Source organism: Pristiophorus japonicus, unplaced genomic scaffold (genome assembly GCF_044704955.1).
Source record: "Pristiophorus japonicus isolate sPriJap1 unplaced genomic scaffold, sPriJap1.hap1 HAP1_SCAFFOLD_547, whole genome shotgun sequence".
Taxonomy (NCBI): domain Eukaryota; kingdom Metazoa; phylum Chordata; class Chondrichthyes; family Pristiophoridae; genus Pristiophorus; species Pristiophorus japonicus.
In genome coordinates this window covers 191,259-204,256 of record NW_027254454.1, presented here as the reverse complement: position 1 = coordinate 204,256, position 12,998 = coordinate 191,259, and the positions used below count along the sequence as shown (strand labels likewise).

The following is a 12,998-nucleotide window of genomic DNA, read 5'->3' as shown; positions in this document are numbered from 1 at the left end:
TCTCTGCCCTCCACTTTTACTCATCTCCTTTCTGTCTTTTGCTTCTGTCTCCATTTTGTTTCCCTCTGTCTCCCTGCATTGGTTCTCATCCCCCTGCCATATTAGTTTAACTCCTCCTCAACAGCACTCGCAAACACTCCCCCTAGGACATTGGTTCCGGTCTTGCCTAGGTGCAGACCGTCCCGTTTGTACTGGGTCCCACCTCCCCCAGAACCAGTTCCAATGCCCCAGGAATTTGAATCCCTCCCTGCTGCACCACTGCTCAAGCCACGTATTCATCTGAGCCATCCTGCGATTCCTACTCTGACTAGCACGTGGCACTGGTAGCAATCCCGAGATTACTACTTTTGAGGTCCTACTTTTTAATTTAGCTCCTAGCTCCTTAAATTCGTCTCATAGGACCTCATCCCGTTTTTTACCTATATCGTTGGTACCAATGTGCACCACGACAACTGGCTGTTCTCCCTCCCTTTTCAGAATGTCCTGCATCCGCTCCGAGACATCCTTGACCCTTGCACCAGGGAGGCAACATACCATCCTGGAGTCTCGGTTGCGGCCGCAGAAACGCCTATCTATTCCCCTTACAATTGAATCCCCTATCACTATTGCTCTCCCACTCTTTTTCCTGTCCTCCTGTGCAGCAGAGCCACCCACGGTGCCATGAACTTGGCTGCTGCTGCTCCCCCCCTAATGAGTCATCCCCCTCAACAGTACTCAAAGCGGTGTATCTGTTTTGCAGGGGGATGACCACAGGGAATCCCTGCACTACCTTCCTTACACTGCTCTTCCTGTTGGTCTTCCATTCCCTATCTGGCTGTGGACTCTTTACCTGCGGTAAGACCAACTCACTAAACGTGCTATTCACGTCATTCTCAGCATCGTGGATGCTCCAGAGTGAATCCACCTTCAGCTCCAATTCCGCAACGCGGTACGTCAGGAGCTGGAGGCGGATACACTTCCCGCACACGTAGTCATCAGGGACACCGAAGGCGTCCCTGATTTCCCATAGTACAGGAGGAGCATAACACGTGTCTGAGCTCTCCTGCCATGACTTAACCCTTAGATTAACTTAAATTGGCAACAACAATGCTAAAGCTTACTTACTGATAAAGAAAAAAGAAAAGCTACTCACCAATCACCAGCCAATCACTTACCCCCTTGGCTGTGACATCATCTTTCTATTTCTTTCTACTTTTTTGCCTTCTCCCTGTAGCTGCACAAGCTGGGCCTTTATAAGCCTCTTGCCGACCCTGCACTCACGCCTCAGCGACGCACCTCCCGACTGCTGAACTCATGGCCTTTATATGCCTCTCGTCGACCCCGGACTCGCGTCTCTCCGACGCACCTCCCGACGCCTCTTGCGGCCTTTATAGGCCTCTCGCCGACCCCAGACTCGCACCTCCCGACACCTCTCGCGGCCTTTTGTAGGCCTCTCGCCGACCCTGGACTCACGCCTCTCCACGCATCTCCCGACGCCTCTCGCGGCCTTTTGTAGGCCTCTCGCCAACCCCGGACAATGATCAGCCATGATCTTATTGAATGGTGGTGCAGGCTCGAAGGGCCGAATGGCCTACTCCTGCACCTATTTTCTATGTTTCTATCCCATTTAGCACAGTGGTAGTGCCACACAACACGCTGGAGGGTGTCCTCCGTGTGAAGACGGGACTTTGTCTCCACAATGACTGTGCGATGGTCACTTCTACCAATACTATCATGGACAGATGCATCTGAGATCGATAGATTGGTGAGGATGAGGTCAAGTAGGGTTTTCCTTACTGCCTACCACAAGCCCAGTCTGGCAGCTATGTCCTTCAGGACTTGGCCAGCTCAGTCAGTGTTACTGATGGACATTGAAGTCACCCACCCAGAATACATTCTGTGCCCTTGGTATCCTCAGTGATTTTTCCAAGTGGTGTCCAACATGAAGGAGCAGGAGGGCGGTAAGTGGTAATCGGCAAAAGGTTTCATGGGGTCCGGAGTCAATGTTGAAGACCGGTGGGTCTGTCCTGCCCGTGGGACAGTTATGGAGGGCTGTGGGACGTTGGCTGAAGGTGATGATTCTGTGAGTATGACTATGTTGCTGGACTAGTCTGTGGGACATCTCTACCAATTTTGGCACAAGATGTTATTGAAAGGACTTTGCCTGGTCGGCTGGGGTGGGTGTGCTTTTGCCGTGTTCGAAACCAATGCCGGATGGTCCGTCCGGTTTTATTATTATAGTTTGTTGTTGCGGTTTGGTACAACTGAGTGGCTTGTTGGAATATTTAAGAGGGCCGGTAAGAGTCAACCAGTGTGCCTGGAGTCACATAGGCCAGACCGGGTAAGGACAGCTGATTTCTTTCCCTAAAATAACATGGGTTTTTACGACAATCTGGTAGTTTCATGGTCACCATTACTGATAATAGCTTTCTTTTCCAGATGTATTAATTAACTGAATTTAAATTCCCCAAGCTCCTCACTTCCCCATGACGCCAGCTCGTTAGTCCAGGGCTCGCGGATTACTAGTTCAGTAGCATAACCACACTGCTACCATTTCCACGAACCTACTCATGTCCCACTGCAGCTTTCCACTAGTTACTTAGTGTTGTCAGCAAACTTAGATATACAGCTCTCTAATCCTTCATCCAAGTCATTTATAAATATGGTGAAAATCTGAGGGCCCAGTACAGATCCCTGGGGACACCACTAGTCACATCCTGCCACGTAGAGTGTAATTTTGGGATGTGACTAATCTTACAGTCCAGTTTGGAATGGAAGCCCTCCCACTCATCCTCACAGTGACCCATGGGGGCCCTCACTTCCTCACTGTGACCTCTCACTCCAACCCATTAGGCCCCTCACTCCCTCCATCCGACCCATGGGGTCCCCTCACTCCCTCACTGTGACCCATGGGATCCCCTCACTGTGACCCATGGGGTCCCTCACTGGGACCCCTCATTCCAACCCATGACGCCCCTCACTCCCTCACTGTGACCCACAGGGGACCTCACTCCCTCTCTGTGACTCATGGGGTCCCCTCACTCCCTCACTGTGACTCATGGGGTCCCCTCATTCCCTCACAGTGACCCATGGGGTCCCTCACAGTGACCCACGGGTCCCCTCACTCCCTCACTGTGACCCATGGGGTCCCCTCACTCCCTCACTGTGACCCATGGGGTCCCCTCACTGTGACCCACGGGTCCCCTCACTGTGACCCATGGGGTCCCCTCACTCCCTCACTGTGACCCACGGGGGACCTCACTCCCTCACTGTGACCTCTCACTCCAACCCATGAGGCCCCTCACTCCCTCACTCCGACCCATGGGGTCCCTCACTCCCTCACTGTGACCCACGGGTCCCCTCACTCCCTCACTGTGACCCATGGGGTCCCTCACTCCCTCACTGTGACCCATGAGGTCCCTCACTCCCTCACTGTGACCCATGGGGTCCCCTCACTCCCTCACTGTGACCCACGGGTCCCCTCACTCCCTCACAGTGACCCACGGGTCCCCTCACTCCCTCACTGTGACCTCTCACTCCAACCCATGAGGCCCCTCACTCCCTCACTCCGACCCATGGGGTCCCTCACTCCCTCACTGTGACCCATAAGGTCCCCTCACTCCCTCACTGTGACCCATGGGGTCCCCTCATTCCCTCACTGTGACCCACGGGTCCCCTCACTCCCTCACAGTGACCCAAGGGGTCCCCTCACTCCCTCACTGTGACCCACGGGGGACCTCACTCCCTCACTGTGACCTCTCACTCAAACCCATAGGGTCCCTCACTCCCTCACGTGACCCATGGGGTTCCCTCACTCCCTCACTGTGACCCACAGGGGACCTCACTCCCTCACTGTGACCCATGGGGTCCCCTCACTCCCTCACTGTGACCCACGGGGTCCCCTCACTCCCTCACTGTGACCCATGGGGTCCCCTCACTCCCTCACTGTGACCCACGGGGTCCCCTCACTCCCTCACTGTGACCCACGGGGTTCCCTCACTCCCTCACTGTGACCCATAGGGTCCCCTCACTCCCTCACTGTGACCCATGGGGTCCCCTCACTCCCTCACTGTGACCCACGGGGTCCCCTCACTCCCTCACTGTGACCCATGGGGTCCCCTCACTCCCTCACTCCGACCTATAAGGCACCTCACTCCGACCCATAAGGTCCCTCACTCCCTCACTGTGACCCCTCCCTCAATGTGGCCCCTCATTCCGACCCATAAGGCCCCTCACTCCGTCCCATGAGGTCCCTCACTCCCTCACTGTGACCCCTCACTCCCTCAATGTGGCCCCTCACTCCGACCTATAAGGCCCCTCACTCCGGCCCATGGGGGCCCTCACTCCCTCACTCTGACCCATGAGGGGCCCTCACTCCCTCCGCTATAGAAGCTGCACCTTGTTCCAGATGTGCCCTGGCAGATGTTCACCGACCCTGGGACACGAGTCCTGAATGTCTGTACGGGATGCACTTTAGATTACTCAGGACTGGGTACCTGGAGCACCTTCAATGCCTGATCATTCCTCCTCTGCGGAATTAGACAGATTGGCATCACCTGCCAGAATATCACACACAGGTCAGTGTTTTATAGCGAAAGGATTTATTTGCGAGTTTAAGACAATGTGGAATCAGGAGTGGGTGTTGGTGGAATAGGCGAATATTACCAGCGGCACTTCACCTTCATCCATCTTCCGATGAAGGACAGAATGGTCGGTGTCTGTTCAAGGTTCGGCTGACAGCTATTTCACCCCCCACGATCAGATCTCAAATCTCTCTGCAGTAAACTAACACCAGCTTTCTCAGCAAATATTTTCCTTTTCAAGTTAGAATGCCAGCCACGGAATCAGTCGCTAAAATAGCATCAAACCTTCTCATTCTGAGTTAATCAGAGCAACACCCAGGACCTGTTTCCTTCATGGGTTCAAGAGTTACGAGACTGGAGCCCATAATCCAGGCCCACACTCCCAGTACATTGCTGCATGGTCAGAGGTGCCGTCTTTCAGAGGAGACATTAAACTGTGGGCACGGAGTGTCCCCGGGGCTAAAGGGCAGCACTGAGTGCCCCGGGGGTAAAGGGCAGCACTGAGGGCACTTAATGCCCCAGGGGTAAAGGGGGATATCGTAGGCACTGACTACCCCCGAGGCACTCAGTGCTGCCCTTTACCCTGGGGCAAAGGGCAGCACGGAGGGCACTGACTGCCCCGGGGGTAAAGAGGGGCACCGCAGGCACAGTGCCCCGGGGGTAAAGGGCACCATGGGCACAGTGCCCCAGGAGTAAAGGGCAGCACTGAGTGCCCCGGGGGTAAAGGGGGGCACTGAGTGACCCGGGGGTAAAGGGGGGCACTGAGTGCCCCGCGGGTAAAGCCCCGAGTGCTGTGTGCAGATGAACGGACTCCAGTCAGTGTGACCACATAAAATGGAGATCATACGGCAGTGTAACTGATGCACCGCTCTGTCCCTGTACACTGACTGTAGATGGGAAATGAGAGGGCAGAGTTTGGAGCTGGAAGGGCAGAGGGGGTTGGAGAATTGGAGTGAGTATTATGATCTATCCGAGACCCTGGGAGTGCAGAACGCCCCCACATCCATCAGCTGGTGATGTTGGTGGAGAAGACACGGCTGTAAGCTCGATGACGGACAGACTTCCCGAAAGGCTGCGGTCACTGCGCAAGGCCAAAGACATCCTCTTCTCCAGGACACACCCCGCTCGCCAGCAGGCTCATGAGCTGGACCCAGCGGGCACGCAGCTCCTCACTCTCTGCGCTGAACGTGTACACCTGCTTGGACTGGCTGAGCTGGAAACTGTAGCCACTGTCGCTGCCACTGAGCAGCTCGACTGTATAACCCAGCAACGGCAGGGTGCACTGGGCCTTCACATCCTGCAGGGGGAGGGAGAGCGTTACTCACAGACACATTGCAATTATATTCTTCAATGATTCATTACAGCACGGGTTAGATACAGAGTAAAGCTCACTCTACACTGTCCCATTAAACAGTCCCAGGGCAGGTACAGCACGGGGTTAGATACAGAGTAAAGCTCACTCTGCACTGTCCCATCAAACACTCCCAGGGCAGGTACAGCACGGGGTTAGATACAGAGTAAAGCTCCCTCTACACTGTCCCATCAAACACTCCCAGCTGCTAATATGTGACACAAGAGAAGGATGAACACAATGTCACTGGACAGGAGGGTGTTGACTCTCCTGTGCTGCATGTGGAAGCCCAGTTCACATTTGTTGAACAATATTAAGGAAATTCAGAGATTTCTCAGTGTCACATTCAGCCTCACACCGGGACATTTTGCTCCGACCCTGCTCAGTGCGTGGAGTCTCGGGCCCCGCCAGCGATCTGGTCCCGGGCCCGAGGCCTCGCCCTGTACTGTTTTTGCGGGAGGAAGGCCAGGAGCAGGACACTGAGCCACTGTTGCTCGAGCCCGAGGCGACGGGTACCTGAGGGGCCCGGTACATATAGAGGACGAAAGGCTCATCGCGGGGAATGACAACCCAGGCCTTGAGTCCCGGCTTTCCCCCTTTCTCCACCCAGTGAAGGAAGCTGCACATCAGGCTGTTCCCCGACACTCCGGCCGACTCCTTCTGTAACACAAAACACAGGGCCGCAGGTCATAGGTCAACTCTGAGCACCGTGTGGCTCTGACACTCTCACAGCACACCCCCACCTCAACACACACACCCCCCCTCACACAACACTCACCCCCCCCTCACACAACACTCACCCCCCCTCCTCACACCCTCCCTCACACCCCTCACACAACACTCACCCCCCCTCCTCACACCCTCCCTCACACAACACTCACCCCCCCTCCTCACACGCTCCCTCACACCCCCCCTCACACAACACTCACCCCCCGTCACACACCCTCCCTCACCCCCCTCACACAACACTCACCCCCCCTCCTCACATTCTCCTCACACCCCCCTCACACAACACTCAGACCCCGTCACACACTCCCCTCACACAACACTCAACCCCCCCTCCTCACACTCCCCTCACACCCCCCTCACACAACACTCACCCCCGTCACACACCCTCCCTCACACAACACTCACCCCCCCTCCTCACACCCCCCCTCACACAACACTCACACCCCCTCACACAACACACCCCCGTCACACTCCCACCTCACACAACACTCACCCCTCCTCCTCACAACCCCCCTCACACACACCCCTTACCCTCCCCCTCACACACACCTCTCACACACCACTCACCCCCCTCACTCGCACCCCCCCTCAGACAACACTCACCCCCCTCACACACCCCTCACCCTCCACTCACCCCACCATTCACACACACCCCTCTCTCACACACCCCTTCACAACCCACTTCAAACCCTCACACATTCCGCCTCACACACCCCCCTCTCCCCACGCAGGCTTCCCTCACCCCTGCGACCGATGTTTGTTGGGTGAGGCTATCGAGTGAAAGTGTTGAGCAATTATCGGCAGGATGTAATAGAATGCTAGCGCAAGCTCGTGGGCTGAATGGCCTCCTCCTGTTCACATTACCTCCAGGATCCCACGCTTCCTCTCCTTCTCCTCACAGCCGGCCTCTCCATTCAGCTCATTGTGACAGTCCCGACACACGCGATTCAGTCTGTCCTCGTCATAGTGAAGCTTCGCTTTGTAATCCGAGCATTTCCCACAAACCACCTGTCCCAGAGAGAGAGAGAGAGGGTCAGACACAGCCCTCCCACACACTCCCCCTCCCCTCCCCCACTCCCTCTCCCCCACATCCTCCCCCACTCCCTCCCCCTCCACCCACACACTCCCCCTACACCCACACCCTCCCCCTCCCCCTCCACCCACACTCTCCCCCTCCCCCCACACCCTTTCACTACCCTCTCACACCCACTACCCCCCCCAAACCCACGCTCCCCCACCACCCATTCCCACTCGACTCCCCCCCACTCCCCCCTCCCACACCCACACCCTCCCCCCTACACCCACTCCTCCCCCCACACCCACTCCCCCTCCCCCACTCACATAACCACAGGCCCGGCAGTGGTGCCTCCGTCTGGTGATGGGGTTGAAAGCCTCTCTGCAGCACATGCACATGGTGACGTGACTGTCCCGAATCCAGTGAGGGGCTCGTCTCCCCAACACCCCCACCTGTGAGAATCACAAACATCAAAAGATCAGCAGCACGAGGAGACAGGATTACAGGGAGACTCGCAGCTCACAGACAGTGTAGAGGGAGCTTTACTCTGTATCTAACCCGTGCTGTACCTGACCTGGGAGTGTTTGATGGGACAGTATAGAGGGAGCTTTACTCTGTATCTAACCCTGTGCTATACCTGCCCTGGGAATGTTTGATGGGACAGTGTCGAGGGAGCTTTACTCTGTATCTAACCCCGTGCTGTACCTTCCCTGGGAGTGTTTGAGGGACAGCGTAGAGGGAGCTTTACTCTGTATCTAACCCCGTGCGGTACCTGCCCTGGGTGTGTTTGATGGGACAGTGTAGAGGGAGCTTTACTCTGTATCTAACCCGTGCTGTACCTGCCCTGAGAGTGTTTGATGGGACAGTGTAGAGGGAGCTTTACTGTGTATCTAACCCTATGCTGTACCTGCACTGGGAGTGTTTGATGGGACAGTGAATGTTGCATATTCTTAACGACATCACAAACACATACTTACACAGGAACTTGTCAGCTGACCTGACCCTTTATTGTATTAACAGCAGTGGCTGAATTACCGCAGTAGTCTACTAGGTGGAGCTTTATATTATAATTACTTCTTCATTAAGGAGGGAGAAGTGTATCAAAATAATCATACATAACTTGCATGGTTACACATAACAAGAGATATGGACTTATTTTGCCATATTTACAAATCAAACTTAACCATTGTTTTTTGTTTCGAAGAGGATTCCTTCGCTCTCAAACAGAACCTTCCAAACATGGTGTCGAACTTAGACTCACTCGAGGCTGATCCTGAGGAGTGTTTACCTTCAAGAGGAACCCTTGATCCACATTTCAACTCTCTACAACTTCCGATTGTTTGTCTGCCTGACTCTGACTCAGACTTAAATTCTGACTTGTGGAACTTGTCTGTGGAACTTCTTGACCCCAAAAATTAATGCCAGTGCTTCTCTTTCGATCTGTCCATAATTCCGCTCACTGGCACTGAGAGTGCGCGAAGCAAAAGCAATTGGTCTCTCCTCACCACTATGTAGTACATGAGCAATCACTGCCCCAACTCCATACGGAGAGGCATCACATGCTAGCTTGACCTCCTTAGATACGTCATCGTGAATCCTAACATGGTGCTCTCTGTAAAAGCCAGTTGGTACACATTGAATGCTGTGTCGCATTCTTCTGACCACTTTCAATGGAGCTGTTTTTCAATAGTTCACTCAGTGGATATAATACTGTAGCCAAATTTGGCAGGAACTTCCCATAATAGTTCAAAAGACCCAAAACTGATCGAAGTTCAGTGACATTCTTGGGAGTGGGTGCATTTCTAACTGCATCCAGCTTTCCCTTATGTTTTGTATACAATAAAGTTACAAACTGAGTACAGTTTAACTAAGCAAGGTACAACCTTGGCTCTGCTTTATTACGGCCCAAAGTGCCTGACTCACAAAATGGCTGGCCTTTTATACCAGAGCAGCACCATGTGGTCTCTAACAATGACACCATCTGGTGGCTACAAACAGCATGTACATACATGACAATACCCTCCTCTGAGATCTTATCACAGTCTTTCACAGGTTGAGATGGTCCGGTGCTTTATACTACCGGGTTGACCGTCTCAGTTCGATTCCGGCCTTGGGTGAATGTACAGAGTCTCTGGTGGCTGGTGGCTGGATGGCTGACTTGTTGGGGGTGGCAGTGGCCATGTCAGGAATTGCAAGTCTATTTTTATTGAACAAGTCCGTGATGGAAATTCCGGGTTCACTGATGACCCTCGAGTCCACTGAAGGCTGCTGGTAGGTTGGTTGGTCGTCGACGGTTTCTTCGTCCGACTGCTCTGGCTCGTTTGTGTGCCTCAGCTTTGTTTGATCCATGTTGTAAAGTCCTGTCCCCGCAGTACAGATTCACATGAGGCATGTAGTGAAGTCAAGGTCACTCTGAACCTGCACCTTTATTTCACAGCTCTGGAATGCTGCACTTGCCTGAGACCTGTCCTTATATACCTGTCTCTTGCAAGTGCACCCCTGGTGGTAAGGTATGCTGGTGGTTACAGGTCATATCTTATTACAGTCATGTATAGCATGTTAGGATACAGTTATATATAATAATGTAAGATACATGACATCACCCTCCCCCAAGGTCTTATTGTCTTTATAGGTTCAGTCTCTCAGGTGGTCTATGCTCTCGCGTGGAGCGTCTGAGTTGTGGTTCAGTTGTTTGTCTTGGTGTCTGTTTTTCTTTGGGTGTGGTTGCTGGCATCTCGCCTGGGCTGTCTGTTTCGATTGGTGTGATTGTTGTTAACTCGCCTGGGCTGTCTGTTGGGATTGCTCTTTCCTCAGGTTGTTCCCTCTGTCTGTCCACCAGGTGTGGTGCGAGTTCCACGTTGTAGTCTGCCTCTGGTTCCGCAGTGTTGTTGGTAAATCTGCTTTTGACTTGGCCTACATGCCTCAGGCAGGTTTTGCCATTGTCCATTTGTACTACCAGTAGCCTGTTTCCTTCCTTGCCCGTTACTGTCACTGCCATAGTTTAGTACAAACACTTTGTCCCCTATCTCATTCCATCTCCCCCTCAAATTTCTGTCATGGTACTCAGTCAGCTTACGGCGCTTTGCCTCAACGATTTTGTGCATGTCTGGGAGGATTAATGAGAGCCTTGTTTTTAAAGTCCTTTTCATCAACATTTGCGTGAGGGGGATCCCAGTCAGTGAGTGCAGTCGAGATCTGTATTCCAGCAGCAGTCGCGACAGGCGACCCTGCAGCGTGGGACCTTGGATTTTAAGCATGCCTTGTTTAATGATTTGCACTGCTCTCTCCGCCTGGCCGTTGGAGGCCGGCTTGAACGGTGCCGTCTTGACGTGATTTATGCCGTGGTCAATTATAAAGTCTTGGAATTCTGCGCTGGTGAAGCACGGACCATTGTCACTGACCAATATGTCAGGGATTCCGTGCGTTGCAAACATGGTTGCGAGGCTCTCCACAGTGGTGGAGGTTAAAATGGTGCACTCGATCCACTTTGAAAATGCATCTACAACTACGAGGAACATTTTGCCCATGAATGGGCCTGCATAGTCTACGTGCACTCGCGACCACGGTTTGGTAGGCCAGGGCCAGGGGCTCAGTGGAGCCTCGCTGGGGGCATTGCTGAGTTGGGCACAAATGGTGCACCTTCGGACACAGAGCTCCAAGTCCGCGTCAATACCAGGCCACCAGACGTGGGATCTGGCTATGGCCTTCATTAGAACGATCCCCGGGTGCCCGCGGTGGAGCTCCCGGATAAATGCCCCTCTGCCTCGCAGAGGCATGACTACTCCGCTGCCCCACATCGGGCAGTCTGCTTGTAGTGATAGCTCATGCATGCGCCTGTGAAAGGGTTTTAATTCCTTGGGGCAGGCATCGCGAGCCTCTGCCCAGTCACCGGTTAGGACACATCTTTTTACGAAGGATAACGTTGGGTCGCTGGCCGTCGAGGCTCTGATTTGGCGAGCCGTCATGGGCGAACCTGTGGACTCAAAGGCATTGATTGCCATGACTGTTCGTCAGACCCTTCCGTGGTCGCCAGGGGTAGCCTGCTGAGCGCATCGGCACAGTTGTCTGTGCCTGGTCCGTGCCTTATGGTATAGTCGTAGGACTCCAGCATGAGTGCCCACCGTTGAATTCGCGCCGAGATGTTGGCGTTTATTGCCTTGCTCTCGGATAGGAGGGACGTGAGGGGCTTGTGGTCGGTTTCTAATACGAACTTGGCCCCGAAAAGGTATTGGTGCATGTTTTTGACACCGTACACGCACGCGAGCACCTCCTTCTCTACCATTCTGTACCCGCGCTCCGCCCGCGAAAGTGACCTGGAGGCATAAGCTATGGGTTGTAATTTGCCCGCACTATTGACATGTTGCAAAACGCACCCGACCCCATACGATGACGCATCGCATGTGAGAACTAGCTTTTTACCTGGGTCAAAGAAAGTCAAAACACTGTTGGAACACAGAAGGTTGCGTGCCTTATTGAAGGTGCGTTCTTGGGCGTCCCCCCAAAATCAATCGCACCCCTTCCTGAGTAGCACGTGGAGAGGCTCCAGCAGCGTGCTTAAGTTCTGCATAAAGTTCCCAAAGTAATTGAGTAGCCCGAGAAAGGCGCGCAGTTCTGAGACATTCCGGGGCCTGGGTACCAGGCGAATTGCTTCTGTTTTGGACTCTGTTCGGCAGATTCCATCAGCGGCAATCCTTCTGCCCAAAAATTCAACCTCGGGTGCGAGAAACAGGCACTTGGATTTCTTGACTCGTAGGCCTACCCGATCCAACCGCTTTAGTACTTCCTTCAAATTACGGAGATGGGAGTCGGTGTCCCTGCCCGTGATAAGTATGTCGTCTTGAAATACAACCGTCCCCGGGATGGACTTGAGCAGACTCTCCATGTTGCGCTGGAATATGACAGCTGCTGACCTGATGCCGAATGGGCATCGATTGTACATGAAAAGGCCTCGATGTGTGTTGATGGTGGTGAGTAGCTTGGATTCCTCGGTCAATTCTTGCGTCATATACGCAGACGTGAGGTCTAATTTTGAGAAAAGTTTACCTCCAGCCAATGTGGCAAATAAGTCCTCCACTCTGGGCAGCGGGTACTGGTCCTGTAGGGAGACTCTGTTTATGGTAGATTTGTAGTCCCCACAGATTCGTACGGATCCATCAGGCTTCATGACTGGGACGATGGGACTTGCCCAGTCGCTAAATTCCACAGGTGATATAATGCCTTCCCGCAGAAGCCTGTCTAGTTCATGTTCAATCTTTTCCCTCATCACATAGGATACAGCTCTGGCCTTGTGATGGACCGGTCTAGCATCCTGTGTGATGTAGATTTTGACTTTGGCCCCTTT

At 53.6% G+C, this 12,998-nt stretch overlaps 1 protein-coding gene across 1 annotated transcript in view; it reads right to left on the bottom strand.

Moving 5' to 3' along the window:
* Positions 1-4,561: 4,561 nt before the first annotated feature.
* LOC139254474 (FYVE, RhoGEF and PH domain-containing protein 4-like) overlaps positions 4,562-12,998 on the bottom strand; it is a gene marked incomplete at its 5' end in the record, with an annotated part of 197,890 nt that continues 189,453 nt past the window's right edge. The window contains 4 exons of the mRNA XM_070873695.1: positions 4,562-5,859; positions 6,430-6,573; positions 7,507-7,650; positions 7,984-8,109. Coding sequence (XP_070729796.1) covers positions 5,641-5,859; positions 6,430-6,573; positions 7,507-7,650; positions 7,984-8,109 — 633 coding nt within the window. The remainder of the gene's footprint in view (positions 5,860-6,429; positions 6,574-7,506; positions 7,651-7,983; positions 8,110-12,998) is intronic.